The sequence below is a fragment of the Astatotilapia calliptera genome, chromosome 9 (genome assembly GCF_964374335.1).
Source record: "Astatotilapia calliptera chromosome 9, fAstCal68.1, whole genome shotgun sequence".
NCBI classification, from domain to species: Eukaryota; Metazoa; Chordata; class Actinopteri; order Cichliformes; family Cichlidae; genus Astatotilapia; species Astatotilapia calliptera.
The window spans coordinates 18,287,500-18,301,359 of NC_137430.1; the positions used below are offsets into that span (position 1 = coordinate 18,287,500).

The following is a 13,860-nucleotide window of genomic DNA, read 5'->3' on the forward strand; positions in this document are numbered from 1 at the left end:
GGTTATCTGTTGTAAAATCTGTGCAAAATCAGAAATATAAAAATATGCAGATCCATGGGCTGTGGCGACCTGCTAGGTAACAAGCAGCCAAAAATCCCAGTATATGCACAGGAAGGAATACACTCTATTATAAGAAGACTCTCTTAACATTTTAGTATTCTTGCACAAAGGGGAGGTTAACTCAGTTTGTTCTACAGTAACAAGTTAAGCTCCCCTCAAAGAGGACTGCAATGCTTAAAGAGTAGGTGTAGTGAAAAACAAGGGAAGCTGCTATCCTCTGATAAATGACAGAAGATCATTCCCAGGATCCATGGCATTGATCTTCATGCCTGTCAGATACATAAGGCCTTCTGTGGTCGTAGAACCACAACACCCAAGCCAATCTTTAATTACAGTCCTCATAAAGCAGCAAGGCGGGTTGAGTGCTACAAGTGAATCCCCTCCCCAGCTTTATTTCTTTCTCATTGGTGGTATCTCCCTAAATCCAACAGCATGACATCACACTGTCCTCCTCTTGCCTTTTATACTCAGCTCTGGCAAACAAGGCCACCAACAGATTCCCAATTTTAAGTGGACTTTACGTCGTTACATTTTAAAGCCCCGGTGCTTCGGATATCCAGAGTCCAAGTTGATTATATCAAAGATCAAATTTATCGTAGTGCCTTATTAAAGAGCTCGGTTTTATAAAAGCTTTTGATATACAATAGATCATCTATTATTAGCAACATCTACAACGCAACATCTGCATTGAGTTCTAAAGCTCTGCTGTAATCAGGACCATATATCCTGGAGACAGCAGACTGGAGGCCGAGGCTGATGGGACTCCACAGTCCCAAAGACCAGGAAAACCAAGCAAGCCTGTAAGAAATTCACCTCATCAGACAAGATCAATAAACAAACAGACAGTGCAATGAAAATATGACTGTTATTTCATTGGGTTTAGTGACGTCATACTAACAAAGTCACCTGGATGTAATCGTGTATCAATATGGCATATTTGAAAATCATGTACAAAACAAAAATGCTACACAGGAGATGTTGGGGCACAAAATGGACTTGATTACACGGTGAGACGATACAACAGAATGATGGAGAGTGGTTTCATTTAGCCATGGTTTAGAGCATCTATTGTTCTTATAACAAACAGTGCACGACGTGCGATATTTTAATCCTAGCGGCCGAAAAGACAGGAAGGAATGGCTTTTCATTTGCCAAATAAAAAGTGATTTTGCAATGACTTATAGTGTATTAATGTCAGTGGTGCAAAACTGGTATGATCTCCCTCCCACTATGATAAAACTAAAGAAAGCTTAAAGAGAAAAGGGGAAACCCTTCTGGTAAAACTTCTGGCTAACTAACAAACATGGGTCTTGTTTCTTACAAAATTGATTCCATGTTGAGAGCAAACAAGACAGAAAGAGAGAGGATAGACGTCTAGAGTCAAATATTTTATAGCCTGCATGTGTGGAGCTATACGTGTGTGGTCAGCAGTAATAATCACCGCAATCTGGGGTTTGGTCCAACATGGCCCCTCCACACAACAAGGACTGCCGGGGGTGTGTGCATGCAGTCACAGGGGTTTGAGCGTACTGCTGGCTTTGCGAGCACAACTGATGGACTCTTGTTGTGGTCAGGCCTGGGTTGCATAGGGACTAATATACACAAAACACACACAGGACCTTGCACCAAGACACTCTATGTGATCATCTCTCATTTCAGCTTATTATTTGAGGCTTTTAACTGCTTCACTTGAAGTATTGGGGCTCCTTTGAGTTATAAATGCTCTGGCTGATAGGATTTGCTATTACGAGTGTTTGGGGTGTTTAGTGTACGTCACTACCACAGTACCTTTAGTGGACTGCACTAAAGGTACTGCAGTTCTCCTTAAACACAAGTGGATCACTCCATATAAAATCTACTAAATTTGAAGTCAAATGTTTCCACCAAACCACCTTAGAATCAGCTTTTCTTTTCTTTTTTTTGGTGCAATAACTTTACTATGTTTAAGAAGTAAAACAAAAGTTTATCTTCATGATATAGCTTTGAGCTTTAATCATCAGGAGATATATCATAGTTCTTTCTGTGTCATAAAAAGCTGAAGCTGACTGATTTATTTGCAGGCTGATTTTGTCGGCTGCCATCTGCTACTTGATGACATATGAATGAATGAATATGAATGGCTCTGGTTAGCACTGTTGCTGCACAGCAAGAAATTCCTGAGTTCAATTCCACCATCAGGCCGAGGTCTTTCTGTGTGGAGTTTGCATGTTCTCCCCGTGTTTGCGTGGGTTCTTCCCACAGTCCAAAGACATGCAGTTAGTGGGGATAGGTTAATTGATCAATCTAAATTGCCCATAGGTGTGAAAGGTTGTCTCTTTCTTTGTGTTAGCCCTGTGACAGACTGGCGACCTGTCTAGGGTGTACCCTGCCTCTCGCCCTATGACAGCTGGGACAGGCTCCAGCGCCTCCCACGACCCTGAAAAGGATAAGCAGAAGCGAATGGATGGATGGATGAAGTATTAGCGTTTATGAAAGCTGATTAATGAGACGTAAAAATTAAAGAAGAGACAGGAGAAACAACCATGTTATGGGTGTTGGCATTACACAGTTTGGCCACCAGAGGGCACTTTGTTACCTGTTCGCAAGACACGCACGTGGAACGCCACAAAGACAACCGACTGATCCGAGAATAGTTGGGCAGAGGGTAAAGAAGTACATAAAGAACTACACATGAGATTTTTAGTAAAATGTATTTGTCTTGTATGTCTGAGAGAAAAAAAATATCAGCAGTCATAGAGGAATTCCAGATTTTTTAAATCGCCAAATATCGGTATTTATCTAAAAAAATCTATATCAGTCAAGCTGTAATAACAATTTTGTTACATAGTCATGTTTTAGCACTTGCAAAATGGCATGTCTGTGAAATAAAGAAACATCTTTAAAATTCCTGCCACACACAGGCCGGGATCACCGAGGGTGTCAGGTTTAGTCTAGTGATTAAAGGCCAAAAAGCTGTTACAAGCTCATAGCGCAATAAAGCAGCAACCTACAAAACAGCCCTCTTCTTTTCACCCTTTTCTTTGCTAACATGAAGTTTTGGATCAGTCACATCCTTTGCTACTTCAGCAGCAGCAGGAGATAACCACCGACTTTAGCCTTGTCTGTACCTCGTTTCCTTCATACTCGTTTTTAATTTTGAAAAAGCTTCCTTGGTTATAACTATCAACGATCGAGCTCCTGCCAGAAGCCAACAATGAGGAGCTTGGCCTGAGCTCTCTCTGCAGTGCGCTCGCACAAAAAACTGTGTGCCAGGTGGTGTAAAGTAGACCTGCTGCATGAAAGACACTCTGCGGACCCTTATTTGGTGTGAGATTAATCTGGGCATAGTGAGAGCTGACATACAGACTTAAAACGGGTATCACATGCCAAAAGAAACTCAGCATAAAGTGAAGCATGACATTTTTCTCTCTGTGAATTTTCATCTCGAGCCTCATGAACCCTTTATGTCATCGGGCCTCAGGGTTGAAGCTCTGGTAAGCCAGTGCATTAAATACTGACGAGTACCCAGCCAGTCCTGTGTTTTTTATAGAATCAGGTGTAGTGATGCGTCAGTGCTGTACAGCTGAAAAGTCTTGTGTATTCTGGGGAATTATCTGAAGTGGAAAGAAACAAAAAGAGGGTCATATATTCTGTCATATCTTTACATGGATTAATCAGCTAAGCTTAACACTAAGAAAATGAATTTATTACAGGTTTTCTAAATAACTCACTTTGCTTTTGCAGCCCCATCTAAGTTGCATGGCTGTGGGAGAATATGGGATGTGAGAGTTAGCACTCACACTTTTAATGAATTCCTGTTGTTTTGGCTTATAGCAGAATCACCTAATGGATTTTATGGACTTGCATACAGAGCTCAGAGGCTCACTCATCCAACCACAGTCAAAAGCAGACAGGATATTGACAATAACACAGTTAGGCTTTTACTCAAGTGCTCCAAAGACCGACTTTATGACACACTGCCTGTTCTTAAATCAGAGAAAAACAACGAGTGTCAATAGAAGTGCAAATGAGATGAGTCTTTACAAGAGTCTGCGGGAAAAAATATATTTTTACTGCACTGTACTTCAAAATTTAGCTGAAGCCTTAGAATCAGTGTGCCATAACACAAAAGATTAGTTTTTGTATGTGTGACATCTTGGAGTTCATTTCCCAAAACTTTAAAAAAGAAAATGTTAAAGATGTGAAAGTGCTTCAACGTGTTAGCCTGCAACAGACTCTCCAGGATGTACACTGCTTCTTGTCCTATGATGTTGGGCGAGGTTTCAGCATCTCCCATGACTCTACACTGGGAAAATGGAGGAAAAATAGATAGATGGATCTATTACAAGAAATTCCCTAACAGAAATCTCTCCATCATTGTAAGCGAAAATCATTTTAGTGCACAGGCAAATAAAGAAAAACAAAAAATCCTGTAAATCCAAAACAAAGCTTTTGGCAGATTACACCAGCACTTGCCTTGTGTGGCTACGCTGTGCGATTTGCTCAGATGACAACCATACATGCGTGTCTGTGGAGGTGTGGGGAGCAGACTGTTGCCAAATATAAAAAGCCATACAGCCAAGATTCCTTCGGAAACAGAAATAAACCCTCATAACGGTTCTGCTTCGCATCTCTCACACACACAGCACTGCATCACACTATCTTATTTCCAGCATACAAGTGAGCAGTTTCCCTTGGCATATTTTACGATGGTAACACCCATACCACTCAGAGCAAATCTGATTAACACATATCACTTAAGAGTTACAAAGGAAAGTGGGAGAATTTTGGGGGGAATTTACACCTGGCTATTGCTTTAGGAAAGAATTTGTCTTTATGGGGCAATTATCACCTAAAGGGAGCTGGCAGAGGTAGGAGACTAATAATGATAACCGTTAAGAGTGTTTACTTTCCAACATCTCCAGGGCATTTACTGCCCAAACCAGGGCTTGTCTACAATACAGGGCTCTACTTTATTTATGGACAGTTGTAAATGCTAATAATAAAATATGACTTCAAACTTTTAAAAGTCGCAAAAAAAAGTAAAGAAAAATGCAATGACCACTGCGACAAGAGAGGAAGCACCAAGACACTTTTCTACCAGCGTAATGAAATCTTATGTCTTTACTCTGTGCGAAGACATAAGATTTCATTACACTTTCATTCATTACTTTATTCGAGTTATTTGTACTCCTACCCCCACCTCCCGCCGAATAAACCATAAAAGAAAAAAAAAAATTCCACACTGCTTAGTCATTTTACTCCACAAGCCCCTGGACGACTAGCTGAACTTACAAGCTATTACAAATTGCATTTGCCTTTCGAAGAGGGCCAAATATAAGCAATTAAGCACAAAACAAGCACGGTTACTTGCAGCACTATAGGTTACAGGAGATATTTGCACTTGCAGAGTCCATATGGGACCTATTAGCGCACTGTTCTCTAAGTTGCCAGACAAGGCTTAACCTGTGAAGATTGCGGTGTAGCGGCAGGATGGAGTGTCTAATCCCTTGTTGCGCACAGCTACAAACTAGTGGTTAAATGTGGATGTGAAGGTCATTGGAAAGGAGAAATAAAAGGCACAGGCTAAATTGATCGACTTAACTCTTCCAGATTTATTAAAACTCTGTTACTCTGTGTTGGTTGCGGTCAAGCCTCAGCTTTTCGGTTCTAAATCCTTCTGTGCGTTGTGTCAAAGAAAACACTTGTAAAATGCTGGGAATTAGTGTGACTGGCATGTTAAGGTCCAAATGTCTACAGTTTCAGGATGGAGGCTATTGTATTTGGCTAAATCCGTCAGAGCTCCGACTACTTTAGTCCTTCAGTTTCTAAAGGTCTGCTCCCAGTTAGTCTGGAGCCTCTCTGCATCTGCTCCACACACAGAGCACTGCACTGGCTCCTTTCGTTCTTAAAAAAAAGCAGTAAAAAGCCTTGTCTAACACTTAGATTGGGCAATTATATTTTTAAAAAAAAGGTATTGGCTTTTCGGAGAGGTAATTATACAAAGGTACCGGCGTCTTAGCTGAATGCTTTATTAACAGCATGTGCCTTTGACTGAGTCTGGTGTGCGCCACGTAAGGCCACTATAGATTTCTTCCCTGAAGCGTCTGAGGTTTATCACGCCACTTTGCTATTCAACAAACCTTTGTGTACCTACTGTAACCCAGAAATATTTAGATCCATTATCAAACCCATCTAAATCTCCTGCGGCTGTTACGTCGCTCGATATTCTTTTCGTGTATTCCTTTCAAACTGCACACAAGAGCTGTGAAAGGCAAGCAAAGTGATGCAGGGAGAGTTTTAATTGGGGCTGTTTAGCGCTATCAGCTGTTGTGTAAGCTGAAATCCCCACATGAAGATGGATCACTTTTACTCGGGCCTTGTTCTGTTAACGAGGGGCTCGAGGTGGTTTTGAGACAATAGCAGTCGAGGAGGAGAGAGCGACGAGGTAATTGATGGTTGTAAAGCGATCTTAATTGTTTGGTGATGGATGTAGGGAGGACACTTACAGAGCCTGACATCTGAGATAAGGTGTCGCATTCCTGGAGTCGTCCCGCCACTGTGTCCAACCCGGGCAAAGGAGCTGCTCCAGACGATACGCACAAACGAGGGAAAAAGGAAGGATAAAGCAGAATGAAACGGCATAAAGATTTTATATATTAAGTATGAACTGCAACTTACAAGATATATCAGGTACAGCTTGTTCAGATATGTGTGGCCTATGCTCCTCTTCTGATCTGCTGTCTGATAGTGTGTCTCCCTGCAACCTGGAAAACAACACACAACATAAACTTGCACTGCAGCGCATGTTTGGACATTGAAAGTCAGATAACAAAAAAACAAGCCAGCCTCAATCAGTCTGAGGTGATGATACAATGAGGAAATGTTTAGCGAAACGTTCGGCGAAATCTGGATCGGCACGGAGGTCGGTTTCAGGTCACAAACTTTTTTGTTTTTGCTGAAATTAAATATGAATAATAATGAAGAAACGACAGTAATGCACGAATAGACGATGTGTACACAGGCAGCAGCACCTCCACTATCCCTATGCTTATAAAAACATAAAACTGAAGATGAAGAAGAAAAAATAAAAACCCGCACGCAGCTACTATTTTTCCCTGACATCATTCAGTTACTGTTTTTTATCAGAATGTGTTCCAAGCCCCTATTGCTTTTTTTTTAAGATAACACCGTGGACTGAAAGGGAAGTGGGTCTGACAGATTTGGCTGTCTTAAGGTAGCAAAAGATTTGGGCTGCCCAGAGATAGTGAAGTAAACTGCAAATGAAAGACAAACAGCCTTTTCTCGTTTCACCTTTCAGCAAGAAGAGAAAAATGCTATTTAAATGCATTTATGCTCTTCTAAATTGCTCTATACACTCACTATAGCTGTAACTGTAAATCACATCATATGTCAAATTTGTGCACGCACCACGTTGGCATCAAATTCTTTATACCTCATGCTGTTTCCATGTCATGAGAGCAACCATTAGCAGAAGAGAAAGGAAAGCAATCCCTATGCCTTTATGGCACAGCTGCATTCCCAGCTGCAGGGCCTCCTTGTTTCTACCTCTACATCGAGACTAAAGGCACAGCGCAACTTCTTAAAGTGGATTCTATTTCTTTCCTTCTTTAGACATCCCTCTCCTTGTCTCCCCCCCTCTTTAATGGTCTTTATAAGACCATTAAAAGTACCCAAGATGACTATCAAAAGGCCTTCCCATTCTCTGAACAAAAGCTACTCATAGCCGCAAGTCTTGACTACAATTCCCCTAGTGCATTCCTGATATGAAAGCAATTAATTTAATGAGAACGACAAGTCCAAAAGAAGTTTGTGGAAATCTATCCATTTCCTTAAAACCGCACTGCCAGCTACTTCAGAGCAGGCCTAAGATCTGGGATGCGTTTGCACACAGGAGATTTTGTGGCGGGAGTACATGCTCTTTAAATGAACTGATCAGGCCAATAAGGGAGGTGGATGAAATGTTGGTGTGACCACAGTTATAGCCCAAAAGGCAGAAACGTGGCCACAACACACAGGCCACACAGCATTTTGCACTTCAACCAACCAGCAGAGAGCCACTGGAAGCTGCATGTTTTCAGACCTGCCACTGCTGGTTAAGAGGCACACTGGCTGACTGGAGCATTTGGTGGTGTGGCCAGTGTCTGGACAGAAGGGACGGAAAAGGACGTTGGCAAGGGAAGGTGTCTTAGAAGTCAGGGATCGGTTTCAATACGGGGTCAGTGAGTTCAAAGAGAAAAGCGATCCTGCAATGCAAAGTTGACATTTTGTTCTTATTATGGTGCCCAAATGGGAACGGAGTTATCGCCTTCACACTGTGGGTGTGAAATTAGGTGTCACTATTTCCTGGTTTGGGGTAGTGCATGGTAGAGCCAAGTGGTTCGGTCTCATTTGCGCAGACTGATAGACCTCACTGACCTGTAAAAAAAACACAAGGGAAGCTGGATTCGAATGTGTCTGACTGAGGGATGACGGGTATGTGAGGAATGCTTATCCAGCTTGGGCCAGTGTTCACAGTTCCCTGCTGAGCCAAGCAAGCCTCTGGTATCTTTGTGTGAGTTATAAAATATTGCAAAGATTCCCCTCAGTCATGTCAATATTAAAATGAACTAACATGAGCAGTACTGCAAGGTCACATCTCTCACATCTCTACAAGTCTCACTGATGCTGAAGGACAGATGCACGTGTTAGTTTTCTGAAGAACAATTTTAAAGCTTCAGCGAATCTCATCAAGGTAAAAGTAGACAGTTTGAAACCTGTGTCCAGGCTGCCTTATGTGTGCATCCATGAATACCTGAGTCTGTGCACGTATGAACTTCTGCACAACCCTAATTTGAGAAATCTGTCTTCTCAAAACAGCACAAAGGGCAAGCCATGCGTGCAGCACTTTTCCAGCTTACTGATCTGTTTATGGCCCTTAGACTACCCAAAAATGACTTTGAAAGACCACAGCTCCTTTGCCAATAAAACTTGGGAAAGATTCGGTGGTCAGGTTAAAGAGGACAAAACAAGAATTTGGCCTCAGCCGAAAGGATAAAGGAAGACAGAGAAAGGGAACAGATGTTTGACATTTCAGTAACAAAAAAAAACCTTCACAAGAGCCAAAAATGACTCCAGATACAGATGCTGCTTTGCTTTGCCACTAATTCCACCATGGGACAAAAGGTATAAACAACTCGCTTAAAACCATCAAGTCGATAAACTGCCAACAAAAATCCAGCGATAGCCTTCATCCTCCTGCACAAACCTTTGACAACAACCCGCAGCCTGCGTGTGGAACGAAATTGATAAGCTGCATGAATGAAAGAAGAGTTTGAAACAAACAAATTCCAGACCCCAACCAGTGGAGGCTGTGCAGGCAGATTTGTGCCTGGCGTCTCATCAAGAAGATACCGTTTATCTTTGACTGGCATCAAGGAAGAGTTTTGCCCACACCTGCCTACGGTATCACACCCAAAACTCAGAAATCTGAGCACCAGACTGACGATGTGAATCTGAGGGAAACAGGAAATGTGTCTGAGGAGAAAAACTGTGATAACAAGAGAGAGGGTGATAATGGAGACAATTATCCTCGCTAGAGCTGATTTGTGAAAACAAGCAACACTGGAATGGACTTCAGATATGATATTATTCTCTGCTACCTCTGATACAAATGCAGAGACAGGAAATGGAGGGTAAGAAAAGGATAAGAAAGAAGTGTTGGATGTTTGAAAGAAAAAAAATGGATGCAGCAGGCGCTACGGTATAGTTTTGACAAATGAACTGTAGAGGAAAATTTACAGAAATTGTTTAGCATTTCAGTTGGGAGATGAATTTGTTTCAGTTCTTGCTGAGACTTTGATGAGGAGATTATCTAGTGAAAAAAACAGTAAGTGTGGCTTTGCGTGGGGTTAAGAGCTGAGCAATTTCCTGGATTTGGGCAATAATTTAACATAATCCTGGAAAAACAGCTATTTGTCACCTATTTACTGCCTCCAGTCTTTAAGCTAAGATAAGCAGTTATCGCAACAGCATTAATCTATTTACCTAACTACTAGAAAGAACAAGTCTTCTCAACTGGTTATACTTTCTTAAGGAAAGCTGTTTTATATTATTACAAAACTCAAAAAATGTTGTAAATAACACTAGAGACAGACGAGGAGTGGAGAGAGAGTGGATCCAAAGGCAGACTCTGGAGACGGACAGGAACTAAAAGCGAGCCTTTATTTACGGCTCTATGAAAGGCAAACAAAAAGAAAAAGGGAGACAAAGAGTAAACCAACAAAAACCTAAACTGGGAAAACAACTAAATACTAAGTGCATGGCACATGAAGACCTGAAACCTGAGACATGAAAAACCTGAGACTTGTAAACATGGGGGAAGATGAGCAGGGTGGCTGAACAAACAATTCAACAACAGGCAGAGGAAGACAGAGGACTAAATACACAGTGGATAACGAGACGGTGGGAAACAGGAAGGAAACACAGCCTGAACTAATCAGACGCAAAGACACGCAAAACTGAACACGCTGAACCCTGGACAAGGGACTATCAAAATAAAACATGAAACATGAAACATACACTAAGACACGGACTAGACAGTGGAACCAGGGAAGACAGACATGGGAACATGACCGACTGGGGAGACAGAAAGAGAGCACACAAAACAGACACAGGAGAAACATAAAGACAAGGATGTTTAGGTGTGAGACACAGTAACAAAACCCTAAAAACTAGAATGTATAAATATAACCAAAGCAGAAAATAACTAAGAGAACTAGAAATACAAATGGAAAAGCAAGGAAACTGAACCATGAATAACACTAAATCAAAGAATATTAATTAACCAGCAACACAAACACAGACCCAGGACCATGTCGTACCAATACCAATGCCGCACCTTATGTACGGGAGAGCAGTGTGTCATGATTTATGAGATGAAGTTTGAGGTATATTTCTTTCATCCAAGGCAATTATTTTACACATTCAGCAGGCTATGTACTGAACTTAGAGGATAGAAACAAAGTATCAATCCTATCATTTATCATTAGTCATAAATAATCTATCATTGTAAAATTCATCAGCCTATTCTTTTTCTAAGAAAAGGTTAATCCATGAAAAAAATTTCCAAGAACACTTGACTTCATGCAGAGGTGTATACTACTCCTTTCACCAACCCCTACAGTCTGGCTTTTTTGGTTCTATTAAATGAAGTTGCAAGCTGAAAAAAATGAAACGTCTGTTTTTTAAACTAACTATTCTGATGTATTATAATGATTGTGTTGTTCTTTTGCTCAGTTGTGCCCTTGAGCCTCGCTTTTTCTTTCAGTTCTAAGGAGAACCCGTTTGATTTGGTCTTGTAATAGAGTAGTACACATCGTAGCTTAAAATCTTTACTTGTCTGACAGCTCCCACAGGGAACACCGTTCATCCCTGCTACCAGAAAAAAAAGTTTTATGGAGCGGCATTTTGAGACTGTAATGGAATCTACAAACGATCCAGACACTTGACTAGCTCCATGCTGACATGCGAAACAAATGCAAACGGAGAACGATGAAGACGATTAAATGCTTTTAAAAACATATTCATGTTATTAACCACTGCATGTGTGAAGATGTTTGTGAAAGGTTTGTTGAGAAGACAGAGTACATACAGACATATATACACACATATTAGTACTAATGTTTTATAGAGGTAAAAACACAGACGTTTCAAACTTTGGGGCAGAACTGTGCGTATATTCTCCGTCCACTGTGCCAGAAAAGAGAAGGTAGAAACATTTACCTGGCACACCTAGAGCAGATGTTGAGTGTAACTTTGGCCTGTGGTTCAGGCTGATAGGAGCTGCGTCCTTGGCTGAACTTACTGCCGGATAGAACCAGCCCTGTCACACCCTCCATCCGCAGGTCATCCAGGTCCTCTGGGAGCAGAGAGGGAGTAACACAGAGAAACAGCAACAGGGAAAGGAAAGCAAAGAAAATGGAGTGAAAACAAGAGACAGAAAGGACAGTTATTAATCATACTTTGGTATCTCCCTCCACTAACGATCCCCTGTGATGACAGTCTGCTAAGAGCCAAACGAGCAAGCAAGCACATCACAGTAAATAGACACTCGGCTTAGCCCTGCTGCTGTGCTGCTTCACACACACTCCATAGGCATGGATCCACAAAAAAATGCAGAATCATAAAGTTCACATGAATAACACTTTGTTATGAGGAATGATTTTAACAAGGTGATGACAGGACCGCATTATTCCTGCACAGAAACAGGAAGGTTAACAAGCTGAACTGGACAAAGAACAATATGGAGAAAAAACGAGTGGTAAGATGGAAGGAAAGGGTGATGGAGAGGTGGAAAACTGGGTTTTGTCTGATCTCTTACTGTGTCCTGAAGAGCAAACAGTTGCAGAGCACACACACACATAGACTTTCTCCCCTCTGTCTCTAAAGAAGTATATAAGACACAGAGCGCACTACAAATGTCTTTAATAGACAGAGGACAAACACCACAGAGGAATAAATCACACCAGTAACATGATTTATGAAAAAAAACAGTGGTGATGTTGAATAGTTACAGACTTTAAACTGTCCATTAATACAATTCTAGTATCAAAGGGGAGAGTCTGAATCAGCCAGTCCATTTTGGTTTTGAGTGCATCCCCAAGAGATAAAACATACTGCAGTATTTTCCGTGTCACGGTCCTTTCCGTGAGAACGAATAGCGTGCGGGTGTTTTGGCGTCTTCCTCTCTGAAATGTGCTGTTCAAGTTTTTTAAATGTTTAAATCAACATTTTGAACGGTCACCATAACAATATTTCTCCCATTTTTCTCAGCCCAGATGAATATCTGAGCTTTGCCAATTGGGGTGAGGGGGCGGAGGTCACCTTCAGGCCAGACAGTGTACTCGAGCTTCTCGCTGCCATTGTTTCTGCTCGTATACACGTAGCACAGTACGTGCCTGACTGTCTGCGTATCTGTGTGTCTAGTTACTTGAAACCAACAGTGATACTTTTCATTTTGCGATTACATTACCTGGCCCCTGGTTGAGGGGGGGGGAGAAATAATGGGCCTCACACCTTGAAAGAGGAGAATGCATGACTAATCACCTGGATTAGATTGGATGACACTTGCTCATGAGAACTCTCTCGCTCCATCCATCAGCGCGGCACAAAGCCAGAAAATCTCATCTGTCTCTTCTCCCCTTTGTGTGAAATCATTGCAACAAGATGGCTAAAAGTCATCCTTCGGTCGTATTTGTTATCCACCTATCCTGACCTGCTACGTAAAAGAAAGTCAGGACAGATGGCAGTTAATAGATTTTTAGTGTTATGTCACAAACAACTGCCTCTAGCTACATTTTAAAAAGGAATGAAAAGTATTCAGAGCATCACCTTTCACAAAACAATTCCTAGAAACATTCCCACTGTCAACTACATGCCTGATCTGCACTTCTGCAGCTTTTTTTTTCAACTTTAATTGTAGTTATGCACTGGGGTTGCTGTCTGTGACATCCTGTAGTCAGAAAGCCTTGTTATGAAGGATGCCCCTCAAGAAATATTACATGCACAGTTTGTTGTTAAAGAGGAATAGTCATACTCCTGGGAGAAAAGATCAAACTTAACCTGACTGTCATTCACTGTATCATTTTAGTTACTTACAGTTAGTCCAAATGCTGTAAAATGTATTCAGAGTAGAGTTATTTGCACGTATTTTGCAGATCTTTTCAAACTGTTGAATTTTGACACCATTTCAAATTAAATATTGAAATACTGGCTAAATAACACTAAAATAAAGAGGGATTGAATTCTGGCATGTTAAGC

General features: G+C 41.3%; 1 protein-coding gene across 2 annotated transcripts in view; it reads right to left on the bottom strand.

Annotated features, from left to right (window-relative positions):
- The window catches only part of c9h8orf34 (chromosome 9 C8orf34 homolog), a 70,317-nt gene that overhangs the window by 18,525 nt on the left and 37,932 nt on the right, over positions 1-13,860 (bottom strand). For both annotated transcript variants that reach the window (XM_080305994.1, XM_080305993.1), the window contains exons 8-10: positions 11,824-11,959; positions 6,721-6,806; positions 6,549-6,622 (exon numbers count right to left, since the gene is read on the bottom strand). In XM_080305994.1, the coding sequence (XP_080162120.1) occupies positions 6,549-6,622; positions 6,721-6,806; positions 11,824-11,959 (296 nt within the window). The remainder of the gene's footprint in view (positions 1-6,548; positions 6,623-6,720; positions 6,807-11,823; positions 11,960-13,860) is intronic.